This window comes from Vicugna pacos, chromosome 5 (genome assembly GCF_048564905.1).
Source record: "Vicugna pacos chromosome 5, VicPac4, whole genome shotgun sequence".
Taxonomy (NCBI): domain Eukaryota; kingdom Metazoa; phylum Chordata; class Mammalia; order Artiodactyla; family Camelidae; genus Vicugna; species Vicugna pacos.
Genome location: NC_132991.1, coordinates 3,429,438 through 3,444,234, shown reverse-complemented (window position 1 = coordinate 3,444,234; position 14,797 = coordinate 3,429,438). Strand labels below are relative to the sequence as shown.

The window sequence follows — 14,797 nt, the reverse complement described above, 5'->3', positions numbered from 1 at the left end:
GGACATTTAGGCTGTTTCCATGTTTTGGCTATTGTAAATAGTGCTGCTATGAACATTGGAGTGCAGGTGTCATCCTGAAGTAGATTTCCTTCTGAATACAAGCCCAGGAGTGGGATTCCTGGGTCATATGGTAAGTCTATTCCTAGTCTTTTGAGGAATCTCCACACTGTTTTCCATAGTGGCTGCACCAAACTGCATTCCCACCAGCAGTGTAGGAGGGTTCCCCTTTCTCCACAGCCTTTCCAGCATTTGTCATTTTTGGATTTTTGAATGACGGCCATTCTGACTGGTGTTAGGTGATACCTCATTGTAGTTTTGATTTGCATTTCTCTGATAATTAGTGACATTGAGCATTTTTTCATGTGCTTTTTGATCATTTGTATGTCTTCCTTGGAGAATTGCTTGTTTAGGTCTTCTGCCCAGTTTTGGATTGGGTTGTTTATTTTTTTCTTATTGAGTCGTATGAGCTGCTTATATATTTTGGAGATCAAGCCTTTGTCGGTTTCACTTGCAAAAATTTTCTCCCATTCCGTAGGTTTTCTTCTTGTTTTATTTCTGGTTTCCTTTGCTCTGCAGAAGCTTGTAAGTTTCATTAGGTCCCATTTGTTTATTCTTGCTTTTATTTCTTCTAGGAGAAAATTTTTGAAATGTATGTCAGATAATGTTTTGCCTATGTTTTTCTCTAGGAAGTTTATTGTATCTTGTCTTATGTTTAAGTCTTTAATCCATTTTGAGTTGATTTTTGTATATGGTGTAAGGGTGTGTTCTAGCTTCATTGTTTTACATGCTGCTGTCCAGTTTTCCCAACACCATTTGCTGAAGAGACTGTCTTTATTCCATTGTATATTCTTGCCTCCTTTGTTGAAGATTAGTTGACCGAAGGTTTGTGGGTTCATTTCTGGGTTCTCTATTCTGTTCCATTGGTCCATATGTCTGTTTTGGTACCAGTACCATGCTGTCTTGATGACTGTAGCTCTATAGTATTGTCTGAAGTCTGGGAGAGTCATTCCTCCAGCCTCTTTCTTTCTCTTCAGTAATGCTTTAGCAATTCTAGGTCTTTGGTGGTTCCATATAAATTTTATTATGATTTGTTCTAGTTCTGTGAAATATGTCCTGGGTAATTGGATAGGGATTGCATTAAATCTGTAGATTGCCTTGGGCAGGGTGACCATTTTAACAATATTGATTCTTCCAATCCAAGAGCATGGAATATCTTTCCATTTTTTAAAGTCTTCTTTAATTTCCTTCATCAATGGTTTATAGTTTTCTGTGTATAATTCTTTCACCTCCTTGGTTAGATTTATTCCCAGATATTTTATTACTTTGGGTGCTATTTTAAAGGGGATTGTTTCTTTACTTTCTTTTTCTGTTGATTTATCGTTAGTGTAAAGAAATGCAACTGATTTTTGAACATTAATTTTGTAACCTGCTACCTTGCTGAATTCTTCGATCAGCTCTAGTAGCTTTTGTGTGGACCTTTTAGGGTTTTCTATATATAGTAACATGTCATCAGCATATAATGACACTTTTACCTCTTCTTTTCCAATTTGGATCCCTTTTATTTCTTTCTCTTGCCTGATTGCTGTGGCTAGGACTTCCAGGACTATGTTGAATAGGAGTGGTGATAGTGGGCATCCTTGTCTTGTCCCAGATTTTAGTGGGAAGCTTTTGAGTTTTTCACCGTTGAGAACTATGCTGGCTGTAGGTTTGTCATATATAGCTTTTATTATGTTGAGATATGTTCCCTCTATACCCACTTTGGCGAGAGTTTTTATCATAAATGGGTGTTGAATTTTATTCTTTGTTTGTTCTTGATCTCAGGGGAGAAAGCTCTCAGTCACTCACCAGGACATGTGATATTAGCTGTTGGCTTTTGTTTTTGTTTTTTGCAAATTTCTTTTTTTGGTTTATGGATGTTTCTATTATCAATTTGTTGAGTGTTTTTTTTTTTCATTAAAATGTGTTGGAATTTGTCATATACTTTTTCTGTATTTCTATTGAGATGATCATGTGGTTTTTGTCCTTCATCTGTTAATATGATGTGTTACGTTGATTGGTCTTATATGTTGGCCTAACTTTGAATTCCTGGGGTAAATCCCACTGTTATGGTGTGTAATCCTCATTATTTAGTATTTGTAGATTTAAGTATATTGATGTTTTTTATATCAACTTGACTTCAATAATATAGAAGAACTTAGCTCTTATATAGCTTTATTTAGCCCCTTCTTTATGTTGCTATTGTCATATAAATGACATCTTTCCACATTATATGCCCATTAGCATTGGTTTATAACTATTGCCTTTTACAGTTGGCTTTTAAATGAGATAGAAGAAAAGGGTTTCAAATAAAAATGTATTTATACTCTATATATTTACCTATATAGTTACTTTTACTCATGCTCTTAATTATTGTGTGGATTTGGGTTATTGGCTTGCTCCTTTTCATTTTAGCCTGAAGCAGTGACCTGAGTATTTATTGTAGGTTAGGTCTGCCAGTGATAAATTCTCTACATTTTTGTTTATCTGGGAATTGTTCATTTACCCTTCATTTTTGAACAATAATTTGCTTGGGTATAGAATTGTTGATTGACAGTCTTTTCAGCACTTTGTCATTCTGTTGCCTTTTGATCTCTGTGGTTTGTCTTGAGAAATCAGCTGTTAATCTTATTGAGGAGCTGGTCTGTTGAGGAGTCTGTTCTCTCTTCCTGTTTGGGGATCCTCTTCTGTCTTTCACTTTTGACACTTAGTAATTCTGTCTAGGTGTGGAGCTCTTGAGTTTTTCGTACTTGTTGTACCTTCCTTCTCTTCCCTCCCTACAGTATTTCTACTCTCTTAATTTTTCATTTTTCAAAACATGACTGACTGTACACGTTTCAGGAACCCAAACCAGTGTGTAGGCAAAGAAAATCTTAGTGTGCTTCAGGATTCTCTGAATTATTCCAAAGTATTTTTGTGTTTTGCTAAATGAATATTTACTCCTTTCTAACCTTTATTCAAAAGTGGTAGTATATTATGTAACTATTCTGTACCTTGGCTTTTTCACTTAGCAAACTCTAAATTATAGGTCTTTCTAGTTCGGTTCATAGAGTATTCTCAGTTTTTTTAGATACCTGTATAGTATCCATCACATCAGTGGGTCTCAATCAGGAGCGGTTTTGCCTCACTTGGCACATTTGGCAGTGTGAGGAGACATTATTGGTTCTGGGGGATGGGAGGGGTGCTGCTGGCATCTAGTGAGTAAGAGCCATGAACCCTGCTAGACATCTTATAATGCACCTGGCAGTCCCTTCCCTTCCAGAGAGTTATCTAGTCCAAAATGTCAATAGTGCTGAGGTTGAGAAATCATACATTATATGGATATACCCTATCACATTTCTTAGATATATAAATTAATGTTTTCCATCAAATCTGGGAACTTTTTATCCTTTATTTCTTCTAATAGTCTTTTGGCCTTTTATGACTTCTGACACCACACTGCTCAGAGTTAGGCCATAGTCTTAATAGACTGAGGACATGGTCCTCCCCAAGATTGTCTTCACTTTAGACAACAGCCACAAGTTCCGAGGTCCCCACGCCACCCTTGCTTATGATCAGCTGGCCACGACTGCAAGGGCTATCTCAGTTTTGTTAATTGGCTGGAATGTCTTACAGAACTCAGCACAGTGCTATCTTTCCGATTAGTGTTATTTAATAAAAGAATATGTATCAGAACCAGCCAAAGAATGAGGTGCATAGGGCAAGTCTGGGAAAGCTTGGAACCTAAAAATTCTGTGTCTTTTCCCCATGAAGTCTGGTTACATTACCCTCCCAGGTCACTGATGTGAGATAACATGTGGGGTCCTGCCAACCAGGGAAGTTCTGCCAAATTTTGGTGTTCAGAGTTTTTACTGGGGCTTCAGTCCATAGCAACTATTGATTGAATCATTGGCCATGTAGCTGAACTCGGTCCCCAGCCCCTCTCCTGTTTGTGGAGGTCATGCTGCTCAAAACCATATGCATGCCTGGGACATTGTGCTGAACACCAGAAACTGACACATTGTGACCGACTATACTTAACTTAAAAGAAAACAGCAACACTCCAATCCTCTAATCACATTATTGGTCTTTCTGGCCTAGGCAGCTTCCATTCTGAGTCATCTTGTTAGCATGAACTGAGGGCCCACCATGAACCACCTCCTTAGTATAAACTATCAAATGTGGTCTTTGGGGCCCTCCGTAAATAACAAAGACACCACTCCTACCTTCCAGGAAATTTCCGGATTAAGAGGTTACTTCCCAGGAACCAGGGAGCTAGCCAAACTCTTTATTACGCACTGGTCCTTTGTTTCTCCCTTCTCCTTCTGAAATATATGCATATATTGATACCATCTACTGTCCCACAGGTCTCTTTCTCTCTGTTCCTTAGACTGGATAATCTCAATTGCTGTATCTTCAAGTTCACTGATTTCTTTTTACTGTCAGCTAGAATCTTCTTTTTAGCCCTTCTAGTGAATATTTCACCTCAGTTATTATATTTTTAACTCCAGTTTTCTATTTGTTTCTTTTCCTTAATTTCTTTCTCTTTATTCGTATCATCTATTTGGTGAGACATAAATCTCAAACTTTCCTTTAGTTTGCTAGACAGAATTTCTTTTAGTTCTTTGAATATATTTAAATAATTGATTTAAAAACTTTGTGTAGTGAGTCCAATGCTTGGGGTTTCTCAGGAGTAGTATGTACCAACTGCTTCTTTTCGTGAGTATGGGTCACATTTTTGTTTCTTTATATGTCTCCAAAATTTGTTGTTAACTGGACGCTTTAATTAATGGCATGTGACACCTCTAAAAATCAGTCTTTGCCCTACCAAGGTTTGTTGTTGTTGCAGTTGTTGTTTGTTTAGTGACTTGACTGTATTTAGTGACTTTAAAATATGTATTTTTTTGGTCATGTGTGACCTCTTAAGTCTCTGTTTATTAGCTAATTGTCACCTAACGAATAAACAGAAATTTTCTTAAATGCATGAATCCAAAAAAGTCTTCCAGTTTTTCCCAAAGGTGTCTGTATACATGCTGGGGTATGCAGAGTCCAAGGAATATGAGCGCTTTTCAAGACCCCTTGTAGACATCTCATTCCCTAAATTTTTCTTCTGTTTCTTTCACCAGCTTTGTATTCATTCCAACTGCCATCACCACTTAAGCATCTGAGACATTAAGCAGTTATCCCTGATTGTTTTTGACAAACACCTCCAGGGAAAAGACACTTGGCACTGAGTAAGGTCTGATTCAGCTCAAATGAAGAGAATGCCTGGGAATTTTCCTAGTCTGCTGGTTTTCACCTTTATTGCAGGGCTGTTGGTTTTTGAGGTTCCTGCGTAGCTGGGGAGAGGTAGAGAGTAATAGGGCAAGTCAAAATGTCATAAGGGTTACTTTTCCTATTCAGCCTTTTTCTTGAATAAAAGTCCCCTGGAATTCTGCAAGCCTTTAGTTAGTTTCCAGAGTTTTGAAAAAGTTTGATTTGACAATTTTTTTTCCCCTAGTGTTCCTGATGCTTTAGGGGGAGAGGTTTTTCAAAGATCTTTACTCTGCCATTTCTGCTGAATGTCACTCTCAAATACTATTTTATTGTATAATATTCATATAACAGTAACCCTAAGGAGAAATATGTATATTTAAGAATCTATTGTAGTAAAATACACAAAACATAAAATTTTACCATTTGACCATTTTTGAGGATACAGTTTAGCACCATCGAGTACATTCACAATGTTGTGCAGCTATTACCACTATCCATCTCCAGAACTTTTTTTCCGTCCTAAAGAGCAACTGTCTACCCGTTCCAAAATAACTCTTCATTGCCCTCTCCCCTGGCAACCACTATTCTACTTTCTTTGTCTGTGAGTTTGCCTATTCCAGATATTTTGTGTAAGTAACATCATGCAGTATTTGTCACTTTTGTGTTTTGCTTATTTTAAGATTCATACATGTTGCAGCACGTATTAGAATTTCCTTCCTGTTAACGTTGAATGATATGTATATCACGTTTGGTTTATTCATTCGTGTGTTGATGGACATTTGGGTTGTTTTCCCCCTTGGGCTATTGTGAATAATGCTGCTATGAACATTGGTGTACAAATACCTGCTCAAGACCTTGCTTTCAATTCTTTTTGATATAGACCTAGAAGTGGAATTGCTGGGTCATATATGGTAATTCTGTGTTTAACATTTTGAGGAACCAGCAGACTTTTTCATAGCAGCTATACTGTTTTACATTCCCACCAGCAGATGTACAAAAATGCCCATTCTTCCACATGCTCACCAATACCTGTCAGTTTCTGTTATTTTGATTATAGCCATTCTGGATGGTGCGAAATGGTATCCCATTATGGTTTTGATTCATATTTCCAAAAATACTAATGAGACTGAACATCTTTTCAGGTGCTTATTAGCCATTTGTGTATCTTCTCTGTGGAAACATCTGTCCGGGTCCTTTGTCCATTTTCGAAACGGATTGAGGTTTTTGGATGTTGGAGTGTAGGAGTTCTTTAGGTATTTTTGATATTATCCCTTATCAAACATATGATTTGCAAGTATTTTCTTCCATTCTTTCAATTGTCTTTTCACTTTCTTGATAGTGTCCTTTTATGCACAAGTTTCTACAAGTAGTGCACAATGTGAGGGGATGAAATAAATGATTGTTCACTCTTTAAAAGGAATACTATGCAGCAATCTAAAAGTATTGAGGTAGAGTTGTTATGATCATAAATGCAGTGCTGAGATGTATTCAATTAGAAAGGTAAGCTAAAAAGCTAAAAAATGCACATATAAGTATATCTAAATCAGTATAGATGGAGACCACAGAAACATTTCTCCAGAAATTGGGATCCATTTTTACTTTATATAATTTAATATTTCTCAGATTTAGTATTTTCTAAATATATGTGGAAGCACATATAACTTTTGTATAATATTTATTAATGTTAAAACTAGTTTTGGTGAAGTCCTGTTTATCTGTTTTTTCTTTGTTGCCTGTGATTTTGGTCTCATATCAAAGAAATCAAATTCAATGTCTTGAAGATTTTCCTCTAATGTTTTCTTCTAAGAATTTTATAGTTTTAACTCTTATGCTTATGCCTTTGGTCTATTTTGAGTTAATTTTTGTATGTGGTGTGAGGTAAGGGTCTCACTTCATTCTTTTGCATGTGGATATCCAGTTTTCCCAACATCATTTGTTAAAAAAAAATAATATTTTAAAAAGAAGCTACTTCTTATACTGACTGTTAATGCCTTTATTCACACACAAAGAAATGTCATTGGCCAAATTCAACTGCATGTCTTCTCATGAATAAGGATACATCCTAGTAGTGTTGTTAAGGAATTTGTTCTTCATGGAGCTATTGGAATGAAATGTGAAAACAGTTTTCATTTGCATGGATTTGACTTATTTTCCAAAATTAAGAATAGTTCAGAAGAAATGGTGATTACCTTATTTCTTTTTGTTTAGTGATATTAATGAAAACGTAAAAGATAATTCAAACATTTTGATTTTTCAGCCTTCATTTAACACATTTCTCTTTAACATTATTGGATGTAAAAATTCTGAAGTTTCCTTTTCCTGTTTTTCAGGTACTAACATATCTGTGGCTTAAGAGAATGATCATTTTCAAACATTATTCCCTCTTTGAATACTAGTTTTCCTCTGTATCCCTTTGTATTGCCAGTGAGAATTTTAGTTTGATCCAGTTAAGTTTTATTTTAAATATCGTGACAAAAGTCGTACGTGCTTCTGCACATATTTAGAAATTAGTAAGTTTGGGAAATATTAAATTGTATAAAGTAAAAATAAAAATTCTTTCTTTCATCTCAATCCCTAGAGGAATATTTCCCTGTGTCTCCATGTATATTGATTTGTATATACTTTTGGTGCATTTTTTAGCCTTTTAGCTTACCTTTCTAATTGAATATATCTTAGCACTGCACTTCTGATCATAGCAACTCTGCCTCAAAACTTTTAGATTGCTGCATAGTATTCCTTTTTAAGAGTGAACAGTCATTTCATCCCCTCATGTTGGATATTGCTTGTAGATTTTCACTTTTATAAATAGTGCTCAATAAATATTCTAGCATGTACATCTTTGTACTTTGTAAGTTTTTTGAGAAATACCAGTGATTGGAATTGTGTCAGAGGGCAATGTACATTTTAAATTTTGCACTAAATTCACTATAAAAAGATATGATACGCAGATAGGGTGAAATTCAAAGCATGTGTAAAGATATAAGTGAAAAGAAACTGTCACTTATTCACTCTTGTTCCCCTGCCACTCATCTTCTCTTTCTGGGAACAACTACTGTGTGTGTATGTCTGTGTGTGTGTCTGTGTGTTTGTAAGTGGCTGCATTAAAAGGTATGTACATTTACAGTTTTGATAGATGTTGTCAAATTGCCCACCTCGAGCTAGTTAGGCTTTTAATTGGAATCATTTCAGATATATAATAGAAACCAAAGTTTTATACATGGGCTTACAGTCATCGAGTACCTTTGTAAGTCTTCTGAATTGTGTCCTTGGCTCATACGCTCATTGTTGGCTTATAGTTTGAGAATTTGTATGCGAGTTATCTCTCTTGGGGTAAGCAGCCACAGAAGATGTCTGATTGGAATTTTTAAGGCTTGTGTATATTTGAGTCACATCTATTCCCCCTGAAAATCATGTGGAAATATGGTTTTGTATGAAATATTTTAAGTGTGAAAAACTTACAAGTTTCACAGCCATTTACACTAGAATCACCTTCGTGAAATACAAATATTTCTATAATATGAGAGGTATGAAGGGGAAGAATCAATGATAAATGATTTCTTCTCCCCCAGTGTAACTGTGACTCTGGAAATGTAGGATTACTTGGATGCCTGCAACTGAAAAAAGCTTGGGGTGATTTTTATTACAAAGTATAGCAACTGCTTGGGACAAGGCATTTGGCTTTCTTCTTTGGAGAGAAGCTGCTAGCCATGAGTAGATCTCAGGGTGGAATTGTGTTAACTCTTAACTAATTTGTAGAGTTTGCTTGCTTCTGGAGGAGCGCAGTGGCGAGTGGAGAGATCAAATAAACACAGGTTTGCATGTCATACTCACTTCTCATTAGCTCTGTGACTTGGAGTAAGTTTTTTAACCCTTCTGTGCCACAACTTCCTCACATCGTTGACTGCATTAGAGATACTATACTTAGAGCACCATGCTTGGCTGTGACAGGAACCTCTAATGTGGTAAGTTCTACTTTTAGAGTTAAGCAGTCCATAAGAAGATACTATAAAGTTAATGATTTTTTAGTTCTTAGTAAATTGTTATTGACCGTTTGTTTAATGTGCATCCTGCCGCCACCCTGTTTCTTTTCTTTCCGGCAGGGTGAACTGGCCCATGACCGAGATGTGGTGGAGTATATCATGAATCAGCCAAACGTCGTTCCACGCATCAACTCTAGGATTTTGACCGCTGAGCGAGAATACCTGGATTTAACAGCAAGCAGTAAGGAGGATTTCAGGAACAACTTAGGGCTTTTTTGATTGGTCTTTTGGAATCTTTGCAGTTGTTGGATTGTAACATTCAGAAGATAACCCAAGATTGTGACTCAACTTTATGTTTAAGCTTTGCTCCTTGAGTTCATTATATAAGTTTCTAAATTCACAAAAAGGAGAGAAGTCATTCTGGGATAAATGTGTGTAAACTCTGAAAGATAGTCAATGACTTTTAAATACCAACTGAACTCAGGCCTTAGGTGATAACAAGGGACCTGGACTGTTGACTTTCTTACAGTCCTAGAGCTCGTAAGCAGCTGTCTTCATCCTGATTTTGGAATCAGTCAGCAATAGTGTTGACAAATCTCGGGCAGTTTTACTCTTGAGAACTTAAGAATGCCTTTTTAAAAAAATAAAGCTTCGGGGGAGACGGTATAGCTCAGTGGTGGAGTGCATGCCTACTGTGCATGAGGTCCTGGATCTAATCCTCAGTACCTCCATTACAATAAAATAAATAAATAAACCTAATTACCTCCCCACCCCACCTCCCCCCAAAGAGTTTAAAAAAAGTAAATTAAAAAAGTAAATCTTCATTGAGAAATAGGGTACATGCCAAAAAACTCAACCTCCTAAAGTATACAATTGTCAAGTGTATGATTTTTAGTATATTCTCAGACTTGTGCAGTCACCACACTAATTTTAGAACATTCTCATCTCCCCGAAAAGAAATGACGTACCCCGTTAGTAGTCACTCTCCATTTCCCCCTTCTGTCCATCAGCAACTCCTAATTTAGTTTCTGTTTCTATGGATTTTTCTATTCTGGGTATTTTCTATTTTGGTATTCTTGGAAGATTTGGGCGACTGGTTTCTTTCACTTAGCCTAAGATTTTTTAGGTTTATCCACATGGTAGCCAATCTCAGACCTTCATTCCTTTTTATGACGAATAAGTATTCCATTGTATAGAGAGGCCGCACTTTGCTTATCTGTTCCTCAGTTGATGAGTGTTTAGGTGGTTTCCACAAGAATACCTTTTTAAGAGGTTAAGCCCAGGTGCAATTTGTTCCTTTTGCTTCTCTTGGGACCCTGAGGCCACTTCAACAAACTGCTGGAGACAAAGCAGAGCTATCATCACGTGCCCAGGAAATCTCATTGGGAAAGAAGGGACATGTGTGATGGTGAAGTCAAAACCAAGGGCACTTGTAACTGAATACGCTAAATATATAGGTCTCTTTATGGTTGTTAACTTATTGCAACTGTCACTATTCTACTTGAAACTAAATTCCTTATCTTTCAGGCAGAAGAAAATGCTTAAATATAAGCAGAAGAACATGCACATATATGCTTTTATTTGAAAAAGAAAGTTGTAAGAAAGTGAGCTAAATTGTTTCTTCACAGCTAGATTTTAGCTTTTTGCCAGAAGTATTATTAGAGCAAGGCAAGCAGTATTCTGAGTCTTTGTCAGCTGTAAAGGGTTATCTTTGGAGGACTCGTGAATAAGGAACATAAAAATCGTTCTGTGTTTTTGGATGTCTTTCTCCACTGAGTGTTGTAATAATCAGCAGTGAAACGCCGCTAGTCCACAGTGGCCAGGATGCAGTTTGCTTGGTGAGCATTTTGGAGCAATCAATGAAAGAGCTGCCAGCATCCTCCTAACTCAGTGGTCACGGCCCCACCACCTACGCTGCTCTTGGCCTCTGCTATCCTGCAACTAAGTTCTAAGGCCTTGGTATTTCCTCCCCTCCTGCCCATGGTGTCATGGGCTGTGTCTGTCTTTTTTTTTTTTTTGTATTCAGACACGTCTCAGCTACAGCAAGCTTTCGGTCTGGGCTGTGTCTGTCTTATTCACCAGGGCTTGCCTTCACTAGACCAGTGACTGAACAGACGGGAGGCCCTCGCGGTGCTTTGTTGACTGAACGGATAGATGACTGAGTGGGTGGACAGGGGAATCGAGGGGAGGGCGGGCGGGCAGGCTGTGCTTGGAGGACCGTGCGAGAAGCATGGCATTTGTATTGGGATGTCAGTAACGTGTGAGCCTGGGAAGGCCGCTGGAGAAAGTGGGTTTATGACACTACACTGGAGACCGTCTTGTAGGTAGGAAGAAATGGCCAGGTGTTTAGAGCAGGGGAGTGACTTGATGAAAATGGGATTTCAGTAAGAGGGGGAAATGGTTAATAAGAGCTTTGCCCTTGGGCACTAAGGAGAAGATACGTATCTGAAAATGACCTTTCGTTTCTGTTACAGTTAAAAATATGATATTTTGATAGACATGAAATAATAACAGTTTTCATGTATTTTCTCTCATTCAGCCCCCTTCCACCCCCAAATAGTTTAGGGAAGAGTTCACTGTGGGGACGGACTATGGAAGGAGAGATGAAGCTAAGGGGACCGCTATGAAAGATCATCCTCTAGTTGTAAAGTGAAAACAGTGGGAATAGAATCAACTTAAACCATGAAACTGACAAATACGTATAATAGAGTGATGTGAGAGATGTGTATGTTTACATTTGTGTCTTAAAATGTGATCAATGGGGTAGAGATCATGTTGTGAACTTGTTCAGTAAACATGAAACAATGTATTTCATTCACGCCTTAGAACATATTAGGTCAAATCAGATTATCCATTGAATATTAATATTAGGTTGAATTTAGGCATATTAATTGTAAATATTTTTTTCAGATAACTTTTTTGTGGATGATTATGCTCGATTTTCTATCTTGGATTCCCAAGGCAAGACTGCTGCTATAGCCAATAGTATGAATTACCTGTCTAAGAAAGGTAACACATTTTAAGCTTATCTTGAATTCAACTTTTTTTTCTTTTTAGTGTTTGCAAAAATTTTTAATTTTCAGTGTCTTTTGGGGGATTCCATAATTTTATTAATTTGTATAATTATTTGAGTCTAGAAAGTATGTTTAAAATTTAATTTTTTGTATATATTTGAAAATTCAGATAGCTTTATAAATTTTATTAGATAGTAAAGGCGAAAGAAAATTTTTTCATGGTTCCAATGAAAAAACAATTATGATGGAAAAATAGGTTAATGGATTGAATGTTGGTTTGACTTGCCTCTTCAGTGACAACATTGGGTTAAATTTTGGGGGGATTTAGAAGATAAACTTGGCTCAAGAAATCCTTGTGTTCATTTTTAAACTGATTTTTATGTAGCTATTTATTCAGATTAAAATTGTGTAAAATGATGTCCTTTTAATGGCAGACAAAGGCTCTTCCCCTCTAGTCACACTTACGACCGTTGCAAAGCACTGACTGTCATTTAAGGCAGCTATTTTTATCCTCATTGTGGTCATCTCCCAGAGAGAACTTTCAGTTTCCCAGATACATGGAAGTACAGGCAATTGCTCCCTTTGGTTTCTCAAAGAAATTGGTTCTGAGGGGCACTGGAATAGTGCTAGAACTCCATGGGATAAAGGAACAGAAAGAAGCATAGGTCATGTTGGGCAGTATTTAAAGTTTGACTTTTACAATAGGCATTAATTACAGAAATAACATTTACTTTTCTTCTACTCTTTCTCCTTCACTTTCATCCAGGAATGTCCTCCAAGGAAATCTATGGTGACTTTAAGCCTCAGAATGTTCTACTTCTTTTATTAATTACCTTAAGTGGTTTCAGGCACCTTTGTAATTCAAATTTATTGACACTATTGGCATGTTTCTGGAACCTGTGGGTAACAGATAACTTATCAATGCAGATAAATTTTGTGTAAATGTTTGCAAAGAATTATATTTCACAAAGTTACAAATGAATATGGTTAAAGCCTATATAATATGTTACCCACACATTCAAAGACTCTTTCTCATTTTACTCGCTAACAGATGCCCAAACCAAAATAGAATTAATAAGTGCATGTTCCTAGTTTGTAATTAAGCCACACGGAAGATTACCCTGCTTTCATTCTCGTATCAAGAGTTTCACTGCTTTTGCTTTGTGTCTTTATTAAACTTGTCGTTTTCTTAATTTTTGCATGGTTTTCAGAAATTATTTGTATTCATAACAATGTTGAAACATATGGTGTGTTTTTTCCTCCCAACTCAGTATGTTTTTGTTTTTCTATAGATGATTCTTTTATTAGGCCAGTAACTTTCTGGATTGTTGGGGATTTCGACAGCCCTTCAGGAAGGCAGTTACTGTATGATGCCATTAAACATCAGGCAAGTACCTACAGCTTTATTTTGTGCCTTTGAGGCTGCAGCTATCCTCGTGGGCATCTTTGTGCTGATATTCTGCTGGGGAGGCTGGAGTCCTGCTTTTTTAGTGCTTGCAGGAAGGGAGCATTATTTTCTCAGAGGCCTGGCAGCTAGTAAGAAAACAAAGAATACCGCGATATCCTGACTTTATGGCAGGGAATAGATTCTTTGAGAGGGAAAAATAATGAGCTCTTCGTCATAGACAAGTTTTGGTTGTGTGACTGTTGATGTTCTTGCCGTGGACATGCTGCAGAGATCGTGTTGTGTATTATATGGGAGAGACCGGGTTGTTACAGTAGAGAGGTCCCGATATGGGAGAAACACCATGGAGGCACATTCTCGCACACGTCATAGAAGTAGGTGTAGACACGCAGCGGGATGCACATACAGGTGGTCTGAAAGCTAAAGATAGCTCTGTCTATGAAAAGCTATGTACATGCGGCATATAAACCATAGAAGTGGGGTGAATAGCAGTGGTGAACAGTTGAAAAGCAGTGGACTCTTCTAGAGATTGTCATTGTCAGAGAGTGAGACGTTACATTTCCTTTTCCAGAGTGGTTTCAGATTGGATCTCCATCCAATTTTCACACCCCTCCTGTGTCCCCTTGCCACCCCGTGTCTCAAGGAGACTTACTGAAATAGAGAAATTAACAATAGTTTCGGCTTCACTGAAGTGCCAAGTACCTTTCTTGTCTAAGGGAACAGACTAGATGGTGTGGTCAATTCAAAGTTATATCAGGGGTATTTCTAGCGAAGGATGATAGATGTGTGTGTAACACACTCTGACTCTAATCAGTAAATGCTCAAATGGTCAAGTGGGAGAACTGGGAAGGAGATTTGAATTTTTAAAATATTTTAACTGAAGTGAAATATGGGTTCCAAAGAAGAGCACAAACTGTTGGATGTGCAGTGTCAGAAAGCGAGCACACTCCTGTGACCACCACCCAGGTAAAGAAGTAGAGAATTAGCTAACTCCCGAAAGCACGCGCTTGCTTGTGACCTCGTCACTCTCCCTCCCCTTGCCCTCTGCGCACATCCGAGAATAGTTTGTCTATTTTTATTTTATTTAAATGGAATCTTATAATACGTACTTGTTTGTGTTTGATTTC

The 14,797-nt window shown here is 37.2% G+C and overlaps 1 protein-coding gene across 4 annotated transcripts in view; it reads left to right on the top strand.

The window, feature by feature from the left end:
- UGGT1 (UDP-glucose glycoprotein glucosyltransferase 1) overlaps positions 1–14,797 on the top strand; it is a 105,200-nt gene that overhangs the window by 56,715 nt on the left and 33,688 nt on the right. For 3 of the 4 annotated variants that reach the window (XM_072960773.1, XM_072960775.1, XM_072960776.1), the window contains 4 exons: positions 9,372–9,492; positions 12,162–12,260; positions 13,032–13,055; positions 13,558–13,652. In XM_072960773.1, coding sequence (XP_072816874.1) covers positions 9,372–9,492; positions 12,162–12,260; positions 13,032–13,055; positions 13,558–13,652 — 339 coding nt within the window. The remainder of the gene's footprint in view (positions 1–9,371; positions 9,493–12,161; positions 12,261–13,031; positions 13,056–13,557; positions 13,653–14,797) is intronic. The other variant, XM_072960774.1, reaches the window with a different exon arrangement.